The 15,194-nt window shown below is 54.5% G+C and overlaps 1 protein-coding gene across 1 annotated transcript in view; it reads left to right on the top strand.

Annotated features, from left to right (window-relative positions):
* The first annotated feature begins 7,844 nt into the window (after window positions 1–7,844).
* NSMCE3 (NSE3 homolog, SMC5-SMC6 complex component) overlaps window positions 7,845–15,194 on the top strand; it is a 14,736-nt gene continuing 7,386 nt past the window's right edge. Inside the window, exons 1-3 of the mRNA XM_015585704.2 lie at window positions 7,845–8,069; window positions 8,360–8,491; window positions 10,888–10,986. Coding sequence (XP_015441190.1) covers window positions 7,845–8,069; window positions 8,360–8,491; window positions 10,888–10,986 — 456 coding nt within the window. The remainder of the gene's footprint in view (window positions 8,070–8,359; window positions 8,492–10,887; window positions 10,987–15,194) is intronic.

Genomic DNA, 15,194 nt, shown 5'->3' with positions numbered 1-15,194 from the left:
CGTCACAGTGCCACACCCAGTGGGCGCTTGTGGACGCCTCCTTCTTGACCTCGGGGTGGCGATGACAGGTGCCCTCCACGGGGCTGTCCAGTCACCGCCCTCACCGACTGTCCCTCCTCAGCCTCTCCGCTGGCTTTTCGCCTGAAGTGGGGGACACTCCAGAGCTAAGTCCTGAGCTGTCCGGGCCGCCCGTGTCCGCTCGCCGTGGAGCTTGCGGCCCGGCCTTGGCCTTGAGCGCTGCGTCTAGTCCAGCGCCCTCCCCGGCCCCCGTCACGTGTGTAGCGGCCCCTGGGCAGGTGGCCGGCTGCCGGCGTCCCCAGTCGATGGCGCCCGAAGCAGAGCCCTTCGCCTCGGCCACCCGGTCCCCTCCGTCCTTCCCCCGCGGGACCCGGTCCCGTTCACGCCATCGGCCCGGCCCGGCGTAGCAGGCCAGTCCGTTTCCTCTCGCTCACGGCAGGACCCGTTGGTGCCACCTTCACGATGAATCCAGAATCCCGCCCCCTCCCCCAGCAGAGCCACCTCCCTGGCCTCAGCCGCCGCCGTCCCTTGCTGCGATGCTGTCCCCTAGGTCTGTGGGGCACGCAGGTGCCTCAGCGAACACAAAACCCTGAGTCACATCGCGTCCCTCCCCAAGGGGAATTTTAATGTCGCCCATTAAGTCACCGTTATTAATCCGTTATTAACCCCGCCCCTGTCCCGGACCCCAGTCCCGGACCCCCGTCCGCACTCACCGGCGGCCCCGCTCCCGGCCTGTGCCCCGCACACCCACGTGCCGTCCGTGCCCGGGGTCTCTTCCTTCCCACCTGCCACACGCCCGCACGGGAACTCAGCCCGCTGTCCCCTGTCGAGTGACAGCCGCGCGGAAGGGCCACCCCTGGCCACACTGCCCGAGACGGCCGGGCCCCCCGAGGTATCTCCCTGCGACAGTCTGAGTCTCACTGTGCTTCGCTCCGTCCTTCCAAGCCGCGAGGGGCGATGCGTGGCGGAGGACGTGACAGAGGGACTGGCACCTCGTGGGGACACAGGGACGACTGCGGCCTTTTCTCGGAATAGATGCCAGTTCCTTGAGGCGATTTGTGTCTCCGCCGTCATATGCGAGGGCGGCTAAAACCACGAAGCTAAACTTTCAAAGCTAAAATAGTAAACATTTCAGTAAACATTGTCCTCCCCGATGCCTGAACGTGGAAATGTCATCGCCGGCCGCGAGTGTTAACGTGCGCGTCGATCTGCGTAACCACGGCCGCCAGAGACGGGGTGCAGATAGCCCCGTCGCCCGCACGCCCCCCGAAACGCTCCCTCCTGTGGCCCCCGTGTAGTCAGGCTCCGGCCGAGCGCTGGAGCGACCTGCTGCCCACCCCGATGGCGGTGGGACTCAGGCTCCCGGGGCGGCTTGAGAGGACGGAGCATCATCATTCGTGGGGAGCTGGTCGGATGGGGTCTTCCCGGCCGGTGCCCCGCGGGACAGCGACGTCCCGGGAACGGGGTAAAGGCACCTTCGGGGTGGCTTGCTGGATTCCTGTCTCACCGGCCCCACGGTGTCTGCCGGTGACAGTGCCAGCCTTCACGGTCCCTCGCGGTGTCCCGAGCTGCTCTCTGGGGGCCCGGGGGCCACGGAACTAATGGAAGTTTGTGTCGCACTGTCCCGAGGCGGGCAGGCCGGGTCCCAGACGGCGTAGCCATAGTTGGCGACGTGACAACCTGTCCTCACCTTCGTCAGGTGCTCCCGGCCTTCGGGCTGGTGTGACCCTTCAGGCTCCTGCACCAAAACGCGGACACACGCCGGGCGAGCACGTCGCCCGTCAGGGCATCGTGGTCACGTGGGAAGATCCCGGAGGCCTCGAAGTCCATCTGTGTTATTAAAAGACGTTTTCATATTACACTTCTCAAGAAAATCAAAATAAAGGGCAGTGTTCGATTCTTTACGTTTCATCGCGGTCGTAAAGCCGTGCGGCTAAACACGATGGTGTGAAATTTTCAGCGCCTGCTCCGATCAGACTATGGAAAACTTAAAGAACTCGTTGTTTTAAGTCTTCTCACAGAATTCCGCTTCCTGCTCCCGTGGAGTAACCAGGAATGAACCAACCTGCCCACAGCAAACGGTTATACCGCCGAACAGGACAAACGGGGCGACCGCTTTGGGGGGTTAGACGTCAGGTGGTGCGGGGTCGCAGCCGTGGAGGAGGGGAATTCGCGGGGGAGTCTCCAGTCACCTGGCTCTCTGCCTGGGGCACTTCACACACTCCCGTGTAAGGCGGTGGCGCCTGAGCCGCACACCTTTGTCCCACCGAGCTCGGAGGACAGAGACCAGGCCAAAGAGCTGCTGGAGGAAGGAGTGTGGGGGGCGGCACGCTGGGGAGGACGGAGCCACACAGAGAATGATCCCAGCGTCTGCCGTCGGATGCCCAGAGGTTCAGCCGTTCTTTAGCTGCGCATGTGCGGGCCAAGTCTTCACGGCCTGGCGGACTCAGCCACCAGAGGCCTGCAGACCGAACAGTTTCCGGAAGATGCACAACAAGACAAGAGGCTCCAGCCACAGGCAGACGCCACTGAGCACCTGGGCACTCAGCTCAGAGCCCAGAGAGGCCGTGCCCCGCAGAGGTCGGACCCAGCTACAGACGCCACTGAGCACCCGGGCGCTCAGCTCAGAGCCCGGAGAGGCTGTGCCCCGCAGAGGTCGGACCCAGCTCCGCAGGAGGGTTACTCCAGGGCCGGGGAGGTGTGGGAGAAACACAGCTCATGGCCAGATCTGGCCTTTTGGCCTGTTATTGTACAACCCACGTGCTAAGAGTGAATTTTACATTTTTAAAGTATTATATTTAAAAACTAACAAAACATATGTGCAGCAGAGGCCTTATGTGACCACAAAGCCTAAAATAGTTACTAAAGAGGAAAAGTTTACCAAGCCCTGCCCTAGACCCATAATAAAGCTTAGAAACGAGTTCAGGAGAGTCGAGCCGATTCACTAATCGATCAGCTGTCTGCCGGAACAAGTCAGCACCGTCCGAAGGAAGAAACCGAATTCCAGAGCGTCGGCAGCGCCTCGTTCACAATTTCCAGCGTACAATCAAAACTTACTAGATGAATTCACGAGAGGACAGGTTTCGGGAAACGAGAATGACTAAGGAACATTAACACGGACAAACGGTGAGCTTTCCCGGCCCCAACGGGGACAACAGGTGCTTCAAAAAGACAGTAGAGCCAAACACATTAAATGTGCTTCGATCGAGGCGTCCATAGCGAACTTTACAGAACACGAATCGCTACGTCTGGAACGTGCTAGAAGCCTTCTCTCCTGAAGACCGATAAACACAGGGAGGAATCAGCCCAGTAGACAAGCAACGCCGTCTCTCTACGCAAGAATTCAGGCTGCTGGATGAGGAAGAAATCATTAGGATATCAGCGCTTTGCAACCTGCGGCGTGTTAACGAATCTAGCCGTTGACAGCCAGACCCGACAGGCCCACTCCCGAGAGGACACAGCACGATGACCATCTTCCCAGACAGAAGGGACCCGACTCTGCTCAGGCCTCTAGATCCGGCCGCCTGTATCGGAGGGGGACGAACGTTTTGAACGGCACCCGAGGTAGATCATCAGTGACCCCATACAGGGAGCCACAGGGAAATGACGTGCCCGAGGCTCTTCAGTGGATGAACTCAAAGGACGGAGAGGCACAGAGATGAAGAGACAAAAAGACGTCACAGCTCTTGAATAAACGGGAGTACGCTGCTGTGTCTGGGGACGGGCGTACAGCGATGCTCCAATGAAAGAGTGAGTAGCACGTGGTTTGTGAATGCGGGGGGCCATAACACCAGCTTCGACAAACATCAGCGGATTGAAACAGAGGAAGTAGGTCTCTGACGACATGATAATTGAGCTGGCATGACTCAACGGAGAGATAGCTAGGAAGGCCGCCTGCGTTTGGAAATGAAGCGCCACGCTTCTAAATGAGCCACGGATCGAAGAAGGAATTGTAGTCGATATTAAACTGGACGATCGCAGCAAAACTAGTGAGATACAGGTAAACACTGTGTTTGGAGGGAATTTCTAGCCTCGAAAGCGTGTTTAGAGAAGAAGCAGAGATGCGAATTAATGACCCAAGTATCTTTCTCAAGAAGTTAGGAAAAGAGCCGCAAATTAAATCTCCAGAGAAGAGAAGGAAGAAATAACAAAGAACAGAGAGTAATGAAATGAAATGTCAACATACAATGAAAAGGTTGACTAAACACAAAAGAGGGTCTGTTGCTAACTCAGAAAATTGAGACATCACGGAAAGACAGATGAAGAAAGCAAGCTGAAGGCATAAACGACTAATATCAGAAATGAGAAAAGACATCACTTAAGATCCTACAGACATTAGCAAGATCACGAGAGGATATTATCGACAAATTGGTGACGACTCATCTGAAAATTTGGATAGAACGAGGAACGCTCAGAAAAATACAACCTGTCAAAACCGACGTGACTTATCATCACCTCCCGATACGCTGCGTAAGACACTTCACTACGCTTTTACTCTCTTCCGTCTTTCCTCGCCGGACGTCAGCTTCGTGAAGCCACGTGTGGGTTGTCTGTTTCAGTCACTGCTGTATCTCCCGAACCTAGACTGCAGGCTGGCACACCGTGGGTGCTCTGTTGGCCAAATGGATGGACAGATGGATGGGTGGGTGGGTGGGTGGATGGATGGATGGATGGATGGATGGATGGATGAACAGATGGATGGGTGAATGGGTGGGTGGGTGGCTGGCTGGATGGATGGATGAATGTATAGATGGAGGGATGGATGCATGGATGGATGAATGGATGGATGATGGATAGATGGGTGGATGGATGGATGTTGGATGCTTGGATGCATTGATGGCTGAGTGGATGGATGATGGATGGATGGATGATGGATGGATGATGGATGGATGTTGGATGGATAGATGATGGATGGATGATGGATGGATGTTGGATGGATGGATGCATTGATGGATGGGTGGATGGATGGATGGATGCATTGATGGATGGATGGATGGATGATGGATGAATGGGGAGTGGACGGATATGGGGCGTGGCATCACAGTGGCGGGGCACTGCAGGGGGGGCACTGCAGGCGAAGAGCTTAGATGGAATATTACCCACTGCCGTTAGGAAGAATGAGTTAGAACATGAACAATCGCTAAGTGGCGTGAACATTTACCCAGAGTTATCATGAGAAGAAAAGCAAGGTGCCGGGTAGAGTCCAGGATGCGCCTCTTCTGTCCGTTTGAGAGTAACTTCTGCGTAGATAAATGTGTGCGGACGTAATCGCCAGTGCGTCTACTTACAGTGGAAGTTTTAGGGAGAAGCACGAGGATACAGGTGATGCGGGAGACCTTACCTTTCCGCTTAGGACTTTTCTGCAGTTTGCATTTTCTAAACACGCTACTCACATTTTTGTTTTAAAACATCAAGGTTTTTGTTTGTTTGTTTGTTTGTTTTGGTGGTTAAGATTATGGGGGTTTTTCTTTGCAGTGCTTGACTCTAAAACAATAATTACTGTGAAGATTAAAAATAAAGGTGATTTCATGTAACAGACTCAAGAAAAGCATTGCTAATCTTTAGGAACTTCCTTGAAACACAGAGACGTCTCGATTCTCCAAATAAAGACGAGACGGCACGCAGTATATTCTGTTCGCTGAGGCAGAAAAACTTGTGTTTATGTCCTTAATGGTTTCGGCAACAGAGATTTCAGGTAATCAGGGGACTTGGCTCCCTCCACTGTGGGCTTTCCTGTCATTTTACTATAATGACAGTAAACTGGACAGAAAAACTGAGTCGATGGGTGACGTGTTTTAAGTGTTACTAAGTTTTACGTCCGAGCGCCTGGCCCCAGATGCTGGCTTTGGTTCGGTTGTCATTAAATCATGCCGGGTCCCTGCGGTTCGCTGCCGGAGCAGGCGTTTTAAAGCCGTGGGATCTTTGTTTAACTTCATGTATTTAAGCTGGAAAACGGGTGTCCATTTTCCTCGAGTTTTTTTTTTTTTATTTTCATTTTTGACGTTTGCTGTTTTAATTCTTCCCCCTGCGTATATCTGAGATAGCACGGCGTTTGCTGGAGGCTTCTTTTCTACGAAGACTCCGCGAGAAAAACGGAAGGACAGAAACAATTTAGTTTTTTGAAAACTGAGAAAAGCCGTTTTAAGAAATGCGTTCGATTATCAAGACCAAAAAAAAAAAAACAAAAAAACTATTAAATTTAAAATGATGATCTTTACATTCGTTTTTTTCCCGAGAATTCGGGATGATGATCTTTACATTCATTTTTCATCTGAGCATTTGAGATTTAAAGTCTCCATCTGCCGACTTTTTAGAATAAGGTGGTGTGGGCTCAGGGAAGTGTGGATTCTCGTGAACTTGAGCGGTTTGCTTGTGCCGCAGCGCGGGAGACTTCATCCCACTGGAAGCTGATAAAGTTTAAGTCCATTAACGGCCAGACTAGTTTATATTAGGTTTTCAGACCAATGGGAAATGAATGAAGAGTTCTCACGAGAGCTTCGGAATGGGCGTATTTATAACTCTATCCTGCTTGTCAGAAATAATTACGTCTCCTTTTTTTCCGGCCAGCCATCTAAACGCCTTTCCGAGAATATGGAAGAAGCGGGTTGCTGCACATGGAATGTTTCCCACAAGAGGCACGAAAGGTTTCAGAATCTTCGAGCAACTTGTAGGCCTCGTCAGTTCCGGAACATTCTGTCTCGGAGTGTTCCCTACTTGTACGTTTATGTAGCATGTCTGTCCCCAGGCAACTCCACGTCGACTCCCCGGTGCCCTGACCACAGGGGACTGGTGTCACGCCACAGCTTGCCCCTCACGGAGCTGTCGCCGGCCCGTGTCTCAGCTTCGGGGACCTGAGGCTGACCCCCGGGACCCAGCTGACCAGACTCCGGGGGGCTTGGAGCTGTCTCACCCCCCCACTCCACCCTAGGCCTCTGAGAGGCCCCCGAGCCCCCGAGCCACCTTCCCAGGGCCTGTGTCACCTTGCCGCCCCGTGGGCCGTGGGCCCCGGGCACCTGCTGGTCCTCCTCAGTCCCGGGGGTGGCCGCCGCAAAGGGGGCGAAGGAGCCTTGCGATGTCACCGTCACCCCTCGTTGCGTTCCTGCGCGTGTGCGGCCGTTTCGCGTTTTAGGGTCACAGCGCGTGTTCTGAACGGGCGACCGCGGGCTGTGGCCGATGGCGCCAAGCGCACAGACACGCTGCCGTTCGTCACGGGCGAGTCCCATGGGACTGCAGCGTCCGCGGCCTTGGAGAGCTTCTTCAGACGGATTCTGGGCATATTTCCATTAGGGAAACGTGTCTAAGTGAACATTAGAAAAAAGTTTTCTAAGCTTTTTAGAAAAAACATCACGACTCAGCATGAACGAAGTACAGAGTGAGCCGGGCGGGGCGGGGCGGGGGTGGTGCCACTGGACAGAGGACAGAAGAAGTTTAGGTTTTGCATATAAATTCCTTTTAAGAAAGTCATGATTTCTTAGCGTGATCGTCCGGCCAAGAAAACCGAGTATGCGCGAGATCATTTAGAAAAATTACTAACGTACGAACTGGAGAAAACTTAATATGTATTTGTTTTTTGATTTGTTTTATGACTAAGTGTAATTCTATCCATTACGGACATAAATTTGGGGGTAAAATTTTAATTAAACCAGATTTCTGTTGTAAAAAATCAACCAGAGTGAGCTCCAGCTTTAGGCACAGCGGCGGCTCCCGTGCTTACGTGAGACAAACTGCGGCCTTTACTTATAGACACACGTGGCTTCTTCCCATGCTGTTCACGACCTCTGGCCTCGAGTCCTAGTTTGTACCGTGACGATCACCTGAAGGAGACGATGCGGCCGGCCCGCCGACGCCACACTGGCCCGACAGGGCCCCTGTCGCTCGGGCTCTTCCAGAGAGGCAGCCTGTGTCCGGGCCGGCTGGCCTTGGACCCGCAGAGCCTTGCTGGACTCTGGCCCCTGCCCTTGGCCCCGGCGCGGAGCGTGCGCCTGTGCCGTGCGCCACGGGAAGCGACAGCAGGTCCGACTCCAGACACGTCGCCACCCCAGCCATCGTCGGTAGCCACAGCAGGCAAGAGAACGCGTGGCCGGCTGGCCTTGAGCTTCCAAAGCCCAGCCGCCCCCTGGACATCGTCATGGCAGACCCCGTTCTGGGCAGGAAGCGAGGCCAGACTGGGGATACCACATGGGTCTAGGGACAGAGGACAGACTGGCCCTCCTCAAGGGCCAAGCTCAGGTCATAACCTCCTGTCGTCTCCGTCCAGGAAAGGCGGGGACTGAGGCCGCAGGTAGAGTTGGGTCTCCGGGGTCGGGGCCAGTGAGAGGCCAGAGGACTCTGTCCCCCGCAGGTGGCCGTGGGAGCCCGGAGCCCCACGTGGGGAGGGAACCGACGGCCTTTCCAGAGGGAGCTGGGCGAGGAGCGGCGAGGAGCTCATAACCCCGAGGGTCCGGGGTACATGCACGTTGTCATCCACGGCTCGGTAGGGCCGCCCCTCGGTGGCCCCGAAGCGTGAGGAGCACCCTCGCGGGTCCCAGGTAGCAGGGAGGGAGGCTGGCTCCATGCGTGGATGTTGTGGCCGTGCCCGGGGTGGGGTGGCAGGTGCTGGACAGGCATGGCCGGGGCCCCTGGCCTCACCAGGCGAGGTCTGCAGACGGGACTCGCTCAGCCGCAGATGTCAGGTGAGCTGTCAGGTGGCCTTCGGCTGCAGGTGACAGGAAACCCACTTCCCAGCGCCCAGACAACGTGAGTTGTCGTCTTAGCCAAGCCCGGAGGTGGCCGGCCCAGCGTCGCCCGGCCCAGCGGCCTCGCCGCGTCCTGGGCCCGATTCCCCACCTGCACCCCGTGATGCGGCTCAGCTGTCCTCAGTCGCCAGGTGACCGTCCTGCTCGAGGCGCGACGTGCGCATGCACAGCGTCCGGGGGAAGGGGATTTTCCCCCGTGAACCTCTTTTCAACGGGAGGTGACGATTTTTCAGACGCCCCCCTCCCCTCCAGTTCTCCGCGTCGGCCGGGACTGGGTCACGTGTCCACTTCTAACCCGGTCCCTTGTTATTTGGCCTGTGCGATTTCTTTATAAGTTTAGAAACTACCGTCCGTGAGTGAGACGAATCTAGTGAACACACGAGCGGCCGTTAATAGTAAATGGCGCTGGGCTGGGCTGTCACTCCACATGTCCGTATGTGTCAGGTCTGTTTTGCCCTGGTGCTACATCTCCCTGCCCTTGGTCCCCAGGCCTTATGACTCCTTTTTGTCCTGTCCCCCCCCCCACCCCGTGATGCCATTCTGCTTACGCCCCCTGTTCGGGGCTTCTCACGCTCCATGGAGCACCCCAAACGTCTCGTGCAGACGCAGGCGAGGACGTGGCGGGGCCGGGCCTGACGCTTCCTGGCGTGCGGAGTTGCTGGGGTGTCCTCTTAGAGGAGCGGGGACTTTGTAACGAAGGGGTCGGGGGACTTGTCCACCTCGCGGGGTGCCGTGCACGGGGTCCGTGATCGACAAGCTTTCAGGGAGCTAGAGACGGGTCCCCCGGGAGGAGCGAACAGGAGGGGGACTCCTGGCTGAGCACTGGTGTCGCGCGTCTGAACAGATTTCACACCGAGAGGCAATGATCACGTCCTCGCAACACCTTTGCTTTCTGTCCAGGTGGGAAGGGAAAGCCCAGGTGAGGGGGGTTCCCGTGCACGCAGGACAGAGCGTCTGGCTCGCCCTCTCCCTCCAGGGAGAAAATGTTTTGGGGGGAGCGTTAAATTCACGCGTCTAAATTAAGCGAGGAAACCATTTTTGTAATTGTACAGTAAGATTCTCTATTCCTCCCTAATGGCGGAAGCTTCCGGAACGGACACCTGGAAACCTGGTCAGCCAAACAGTGGCCCGAACCCCATGGTCAGCGAGGTGACACCTCGGCTGAATCGTTCTTACTTTTCCACATCTCGCTAAGTTTCACGACCCTCGTAGGTCGTTTGCATAGAAATCTCGGCCGTCAGATTTAAGGGACGGGGAGCTGAATTCGACTCGGTTAGTGGGACACAGCTTCGTGAAGAGACGGCATCACGGTGACAGAGACCACGAAGGTCTGGGCCGCGGCGGCAGGTGTGCGCGTGACTGTGTGTCACGTGTCCGGCCACTGTGCGCACCGGACCGTTTTTCTGAGCGGTCATTACTAGATTTTAATTGCCTCAGACCCTGCTAGTGGCTTTGAAACGAGGGAGAATTTGGCTTCGGGGGAGGAGATTCGAAGGGGCTGGGTCACAGCGCACGCACGAGTGACGATGGCCTCGTTCCGATTGTGCCCTTGTCGCAAAAATATCCTGGGGCCGGGGCCGCAGCCGCAGCCGCAGCCGCTGAAGCCACCTGCCTCGGACGTCTGCACCACAGCATGCCAGCGGCAGCGGCGACACGCAGGGGCCAGCGTCACGCCCTTGGGTTCGTAGTAGATGGAGACCTCCGTTTGTCCCAGCAGTCACAGAGTGGTGTCACTTCAGGAAGAAACAGCCGAGTCATGAGAGTCACTGTCCCCGGCAGGTGGCCCGCAGGCCGGGGCAGCCAGGTGTGCGGCGCGGCTTCCCACGGAGAGCTGTTTCACGTGTCACGCGTCTCAGAGCGGGAGAGTCGCCTGATGCCTGATGTCGCCCGGGCCCCGACGCAGCTGGTGCCAGGGGAGGGACGATGCGTTCCGCCGTCCGTGGGGCACAGAGACGCCCGTTAGTCGCTGGAGGACACACGGACGCGCCTCGGACGGCGATGGCCGCTGGCTTGGTGGCACCTGTCCCCTCCATCTCGTTCTCACTTTTTAAGTAAAAATCCTCGTCGTCAGTGGCGCAGAAAGTCGCGTGACGGTGTCATCGCTGCTACCGGTCTGCTTCATCTCCCCCTTCAGAAGGGGCACTCGTCAGAGGCCCCCGGCGTGGCCTTCTGCAGGCCCCGCTTTTCGAAACGGGTCGTTGAGGACGTTCACCTGTTTCGAGGACACGGCTCGGTGCGTTTTAGCAGTTTTTACGCAGCTATCGTCTTTAACTAACTTTAGGCCATTTTCAGTCGCCCCAGAAGCCACACCTTTAGCAGCCACTCCCCACGCCCACCGCCAGCTGTAGGCAACTCAGCATGATGATTTCGGGGTGCGTCGTTAGCACCTCCTTCCTCCGTCTATGGGGTACCACATCGGTTACCCGCCAGTGAGCGCACACTCGCGTGGATTCTCCCTGGTGGCCGTGTGGATAGCTGTCTGTGCCTCGGCCTCCCCGAGTGTGAGCTCTGTCCGGTGTCCTTTTTGGGGCCCCGGCCCTGTGAGTCTAGGAGGAAAGCAGGTGTGTCACCTGTATGGTGTGGCCAGTGGGGAAAGGCTTTGGGGTAAATACGACAACGCAGCTAGTCTGGGGGAGCGGATGCTTTAGAGCACCTTCCGAGTCGTCTGAACCCCTTTCGGCCGAGGCAAATCACCGGATTAGCCCATGTGGACTTCCTCTGTGGAAAAGGGATCTTTCAGATTTCCTCCTCGCCCTCACTGCCAGCAAGAAGTCGTAAGGCCACAGGACGGGGCCGAGGGCCGTAACCGAGCGCCAGGCCTCTCCCTGTGCCCAGATCCCCACGGGCGATGCCAGCGTGCCTGGCTCCGGAAGCCACACCCTCCCCCTCCCCAGCTCCCTCTCCCCAGCTCCCTCTTCCCCCCTGCACAATGGGGGTGCCTCCCCTTTAGCCGGATTCCTTCAGTTGCAGATGAGGGGAACCAACTGGAAGCAGAGGAGGCAAAAGGTTTTCCCTGCTCCAGGAAATGTTATCCCCAGGAGTTCAGCCTTGAACTCAGGATCCGGGAATTAAGTTAGCATCCGGGCTGCTTCTCCATCTCTTAGATCCCCTGAGTCCGTGGGCTTCATCACGATTCAGACAATTCCCAGTGAGGGCGGGGAGGCTGGGCTGACATCGCCCTTCAGCGTGTTCGCTCGGGGAGAAAAGGGTGCTGGCTGGTCCCCCCGAAGCAGTCTCTGAAGGGAAGGCGGGGCTGTCACCAAGGTCCCCTAGAGACAGGAGGAGGCAGCTAGCAGAGGGAAAGGGTGCAGAACGGGAAAAGCAAGCCAGGAAAGGGATCGATCGTTGGCCACGATCAGACCTTGCATTTGTCATTTTCTGACTTAATCACCTTAACGATTTTCCTAAGTGAAAGGCCCTGAGTAATCGGAAGGTAAATGTTTCTCCGAGAACCTAAGAACAGGCTTCTGGGCCAAGGGGCGGTGACGCTTGCAAAGAACCGAGTTAAGCCCCAGCTCTGCGTCCCCTCCCCCTCCCCCACCCGCCAAGGGCAGCTCCGCAGCCGCTTAGCGCATTCCTTCCTGAGGGACAGTGTGTCATTAGGTCGTCCGGTCACGTGGCTTGACCAGGATGGGTCTTTGTTAGGACACAGGGTTTTATGGCAGCCGTTAAACTCTGGATCGATGTCCCTGCCACCCGCTCACCGGAAAACGGCACCCACCCCGCCCCCACGGGAAGAAGCCACAAGGGGCTGGGCGGGCGGCTGCACACTTTCATCACCTTCTTGCCAAAAAGTCCTTCCTCGGTTTACACCCTGGGTCACCACCACCAGATTTAAAACCTGCCTCTGGTTCCGCAAGACATACCAGGGAACGAAGAGCCTCCAGAAGGTGACAAAGATGATCAGGGCTCCTTGGCAGGCGTTTGCTACCCAGATGCAGGAAAGCCATTAACTACTCAAGGCCCGCTAAGGAGCATGGGGGTTAGGCATTTCTTGGTTCACTGCAGTTAAATCTTAGCGTAGTTTTTCCCTCAGAATTTTTTTCTTTTGGGTCTAGTAATCAGAGTATTAAGGTCACTGACAGAAAGTGAAAACGTTTTCCTTTTTTTTAATCCAGGTCTTTATTAGTTCACTGGCTGAACAAATGTCACATTCAGATTGCACTGAGTTTACTGAGAAGTTGACTGTTTATGACTGTTACGGCATCAGATTTTTTTTTCATTTATCTCCCAAAGCAAGAAAATAAACACTGGATTTCGTATTTGAAAGAAAATAACTTTAACGGCACTGTGATACATTTTCTCCGGATTTTCTTCTGATTGTCACGTGCACGTAGGGTTCGCTGCAAGGTAGTCCTAAAATATTTTCCTTAAACGCCCTGGAAAGGAGCAAATCATCATCACCTACCCTGTCCCGGCCCATATTAGGTCCTCGGCAAACCTGTCCGTCTCCTGAAGCCCGGAGGAGCGATCTTATCTTGTTGGTTTAGAAACCGAAAGGACCCCTCAGCTTTCTAGGTCATACAGGTAATTTAGGTCCATCAACTCCCAAACCTTTACTCTTTCAAGGACGCCATGCCTGTGTTGTCTCTGGATCTGCATGTTTAACAGCAGAATGCCTTAGTTTACATTCAGATCTGTCACCTACTTGCTTTACGACCTCAAAAGGGTTTATATCTTTCTCTGTGCCTGTTTCTTCCTTCGCGAGAAGAGAAACAATAAATGCACAGGCCTCATGAGCTTGTGGGGATGACATGGAGACCCCTTAGAACAGGGTCTGACGTCATAGCCATTCGCTGCCGCTCTTTAGATTATTATCAGTGTGTTATTACTGCCGCCGTCGTCATGGCAATTTCTGCCCAAACAGCCACGACTTCCCTTGTCAATCTCAGGTGGAGTGTGGCCGGGCGACATCCCCGGGCAGTGCCTACGCTTCATTCTCATGCTTGTTTTATGTATATTTTCTCTCTTGCATTCTGGACGCAGGGTAGAGAGAGGTGCTTTAAGACTTAAAACCTGTACGTTTTCTTACCCATTCTGAGTATGACAGTCTGCTATCTGGGTAAAGAAGTCACTGATGACACAGCTGATTTTCAGAGTCACAGTGGCTAGCCTGGCCTGGGGGGCTGCTTGGTAAGTGAATGCCTTCGCAAGAAAAAAAAACACTGGAAACGCAGCCCAGTGGTCGACAATGACTTTCAGCTTATTTTCCATTCCTCTGTTATCTCTTGGTTATTTTTATCTATTTATTTTACTCAGGGTACACTCGAGTCCCTTCTGGAGGGACTTTTTGCAGAATTCTCCACTGCGAGAGGTTTCTTTGAACTTGAGTTCAGATTTTTATTTGCAAAGAAACTAAAGCAGATGAATTTTCTCATTGTAAAAAAACTCTTGATATATATTTTCTTTTCTTAGTAGGCTTGTCTTTAAGATTGATGCTAAAAAAAAAAAAAAATTGATGCTTGATAGCCAGATCCTGTACAGAACAGAAAGTTATTACTCACAGTCTGCCAGATTTTAGCAAGCATACTTGCAAAATAACGTGGAATATCATTTTGCTTTTAGGAGTCCTGCTCCAGTGCATTTTCATTTTGAATTATGAAACGAAAATTTTACGCTAACATTTAATGAAATCTTTAATAGGATTGTGTTTTGATGCTATTAGTCAAATAATGTGTTTTGAATTGCTTTGACTACATTTGCATCAACGAAGAACTCAATTTGCTTCGGTTCTTTGAAGAGTTCACCCACTTCCTGGGTACGTTTAAAAAGACGGTAAATAGAAAAGAAACACATCTGCTAAAAGCGACGGCAGCAGACGCAGATCGTTTGAGTTAATGAACCGACTCATGTGGGCTATTAAGAGTTCCGCAATTAAAAAAATATATAAAACGCACGCGTCGCATCGTGAGGGATGACACCCCGGGGTTCTCTTTGTCTCCACGAGCCCTAAAGCTGATATTCTAAGAATTAAGAAACTTAAGAGATTCACATTATTGCAGCTCTTGATCAGTGATGCCCCAAATTAAATGGCAGTCTCGAGAGAACACGTGTCTGCTTATAGCATCCTTCTCACCCATTTCTGCTAAAACTGTGCCCGTGGGCCCGGGGCAGTTTACGTGATCACGCGCCAGGCAAAAACACTTCCCTGAAGCGTGCTTTCTGTGGTCGCTCGGTCGCTGTCGTCTAGCTGATGGGAGCTGAATGCAAAAAATGTAAATACCGAAAAGATGGGGCAAGTCCTCCTTGCGAGGCCAGCCCGCTTCACCGAACATTCGTTTCGAATGGACCCCGAGGGGCACTGGAGAAACGGATGGCGAACTGGACGGTTGGAGCTGGAGCGAGGGGTCGGGGGCGCGGGCGCAGCGCCCTGGGCGTCCTCTGGCTGTGCACGCCCAGCTTCGCGTGGAAGGAAAGGCCTCACTTCACCGTCCCTCACCT

This window comes from Pteropus alecto, unplaced genomic scaffold (genome assembly GCF_000325575.1).
Source record: "Pteropus alecto unplaced genomic scaffold, ASM32557v1 scaffold102, whole genome shotgun sequence".
NCBI lineage: Eukaryota > Metazoa > Chordata > Mammalia > Chiroptera > Pteropodidae > Pteropus > Pteropus alecto.
Note: the sequence above shows the minus strand (reverse complement) of the source record. Positions and strands in the feature narration are given on the sequence as shown.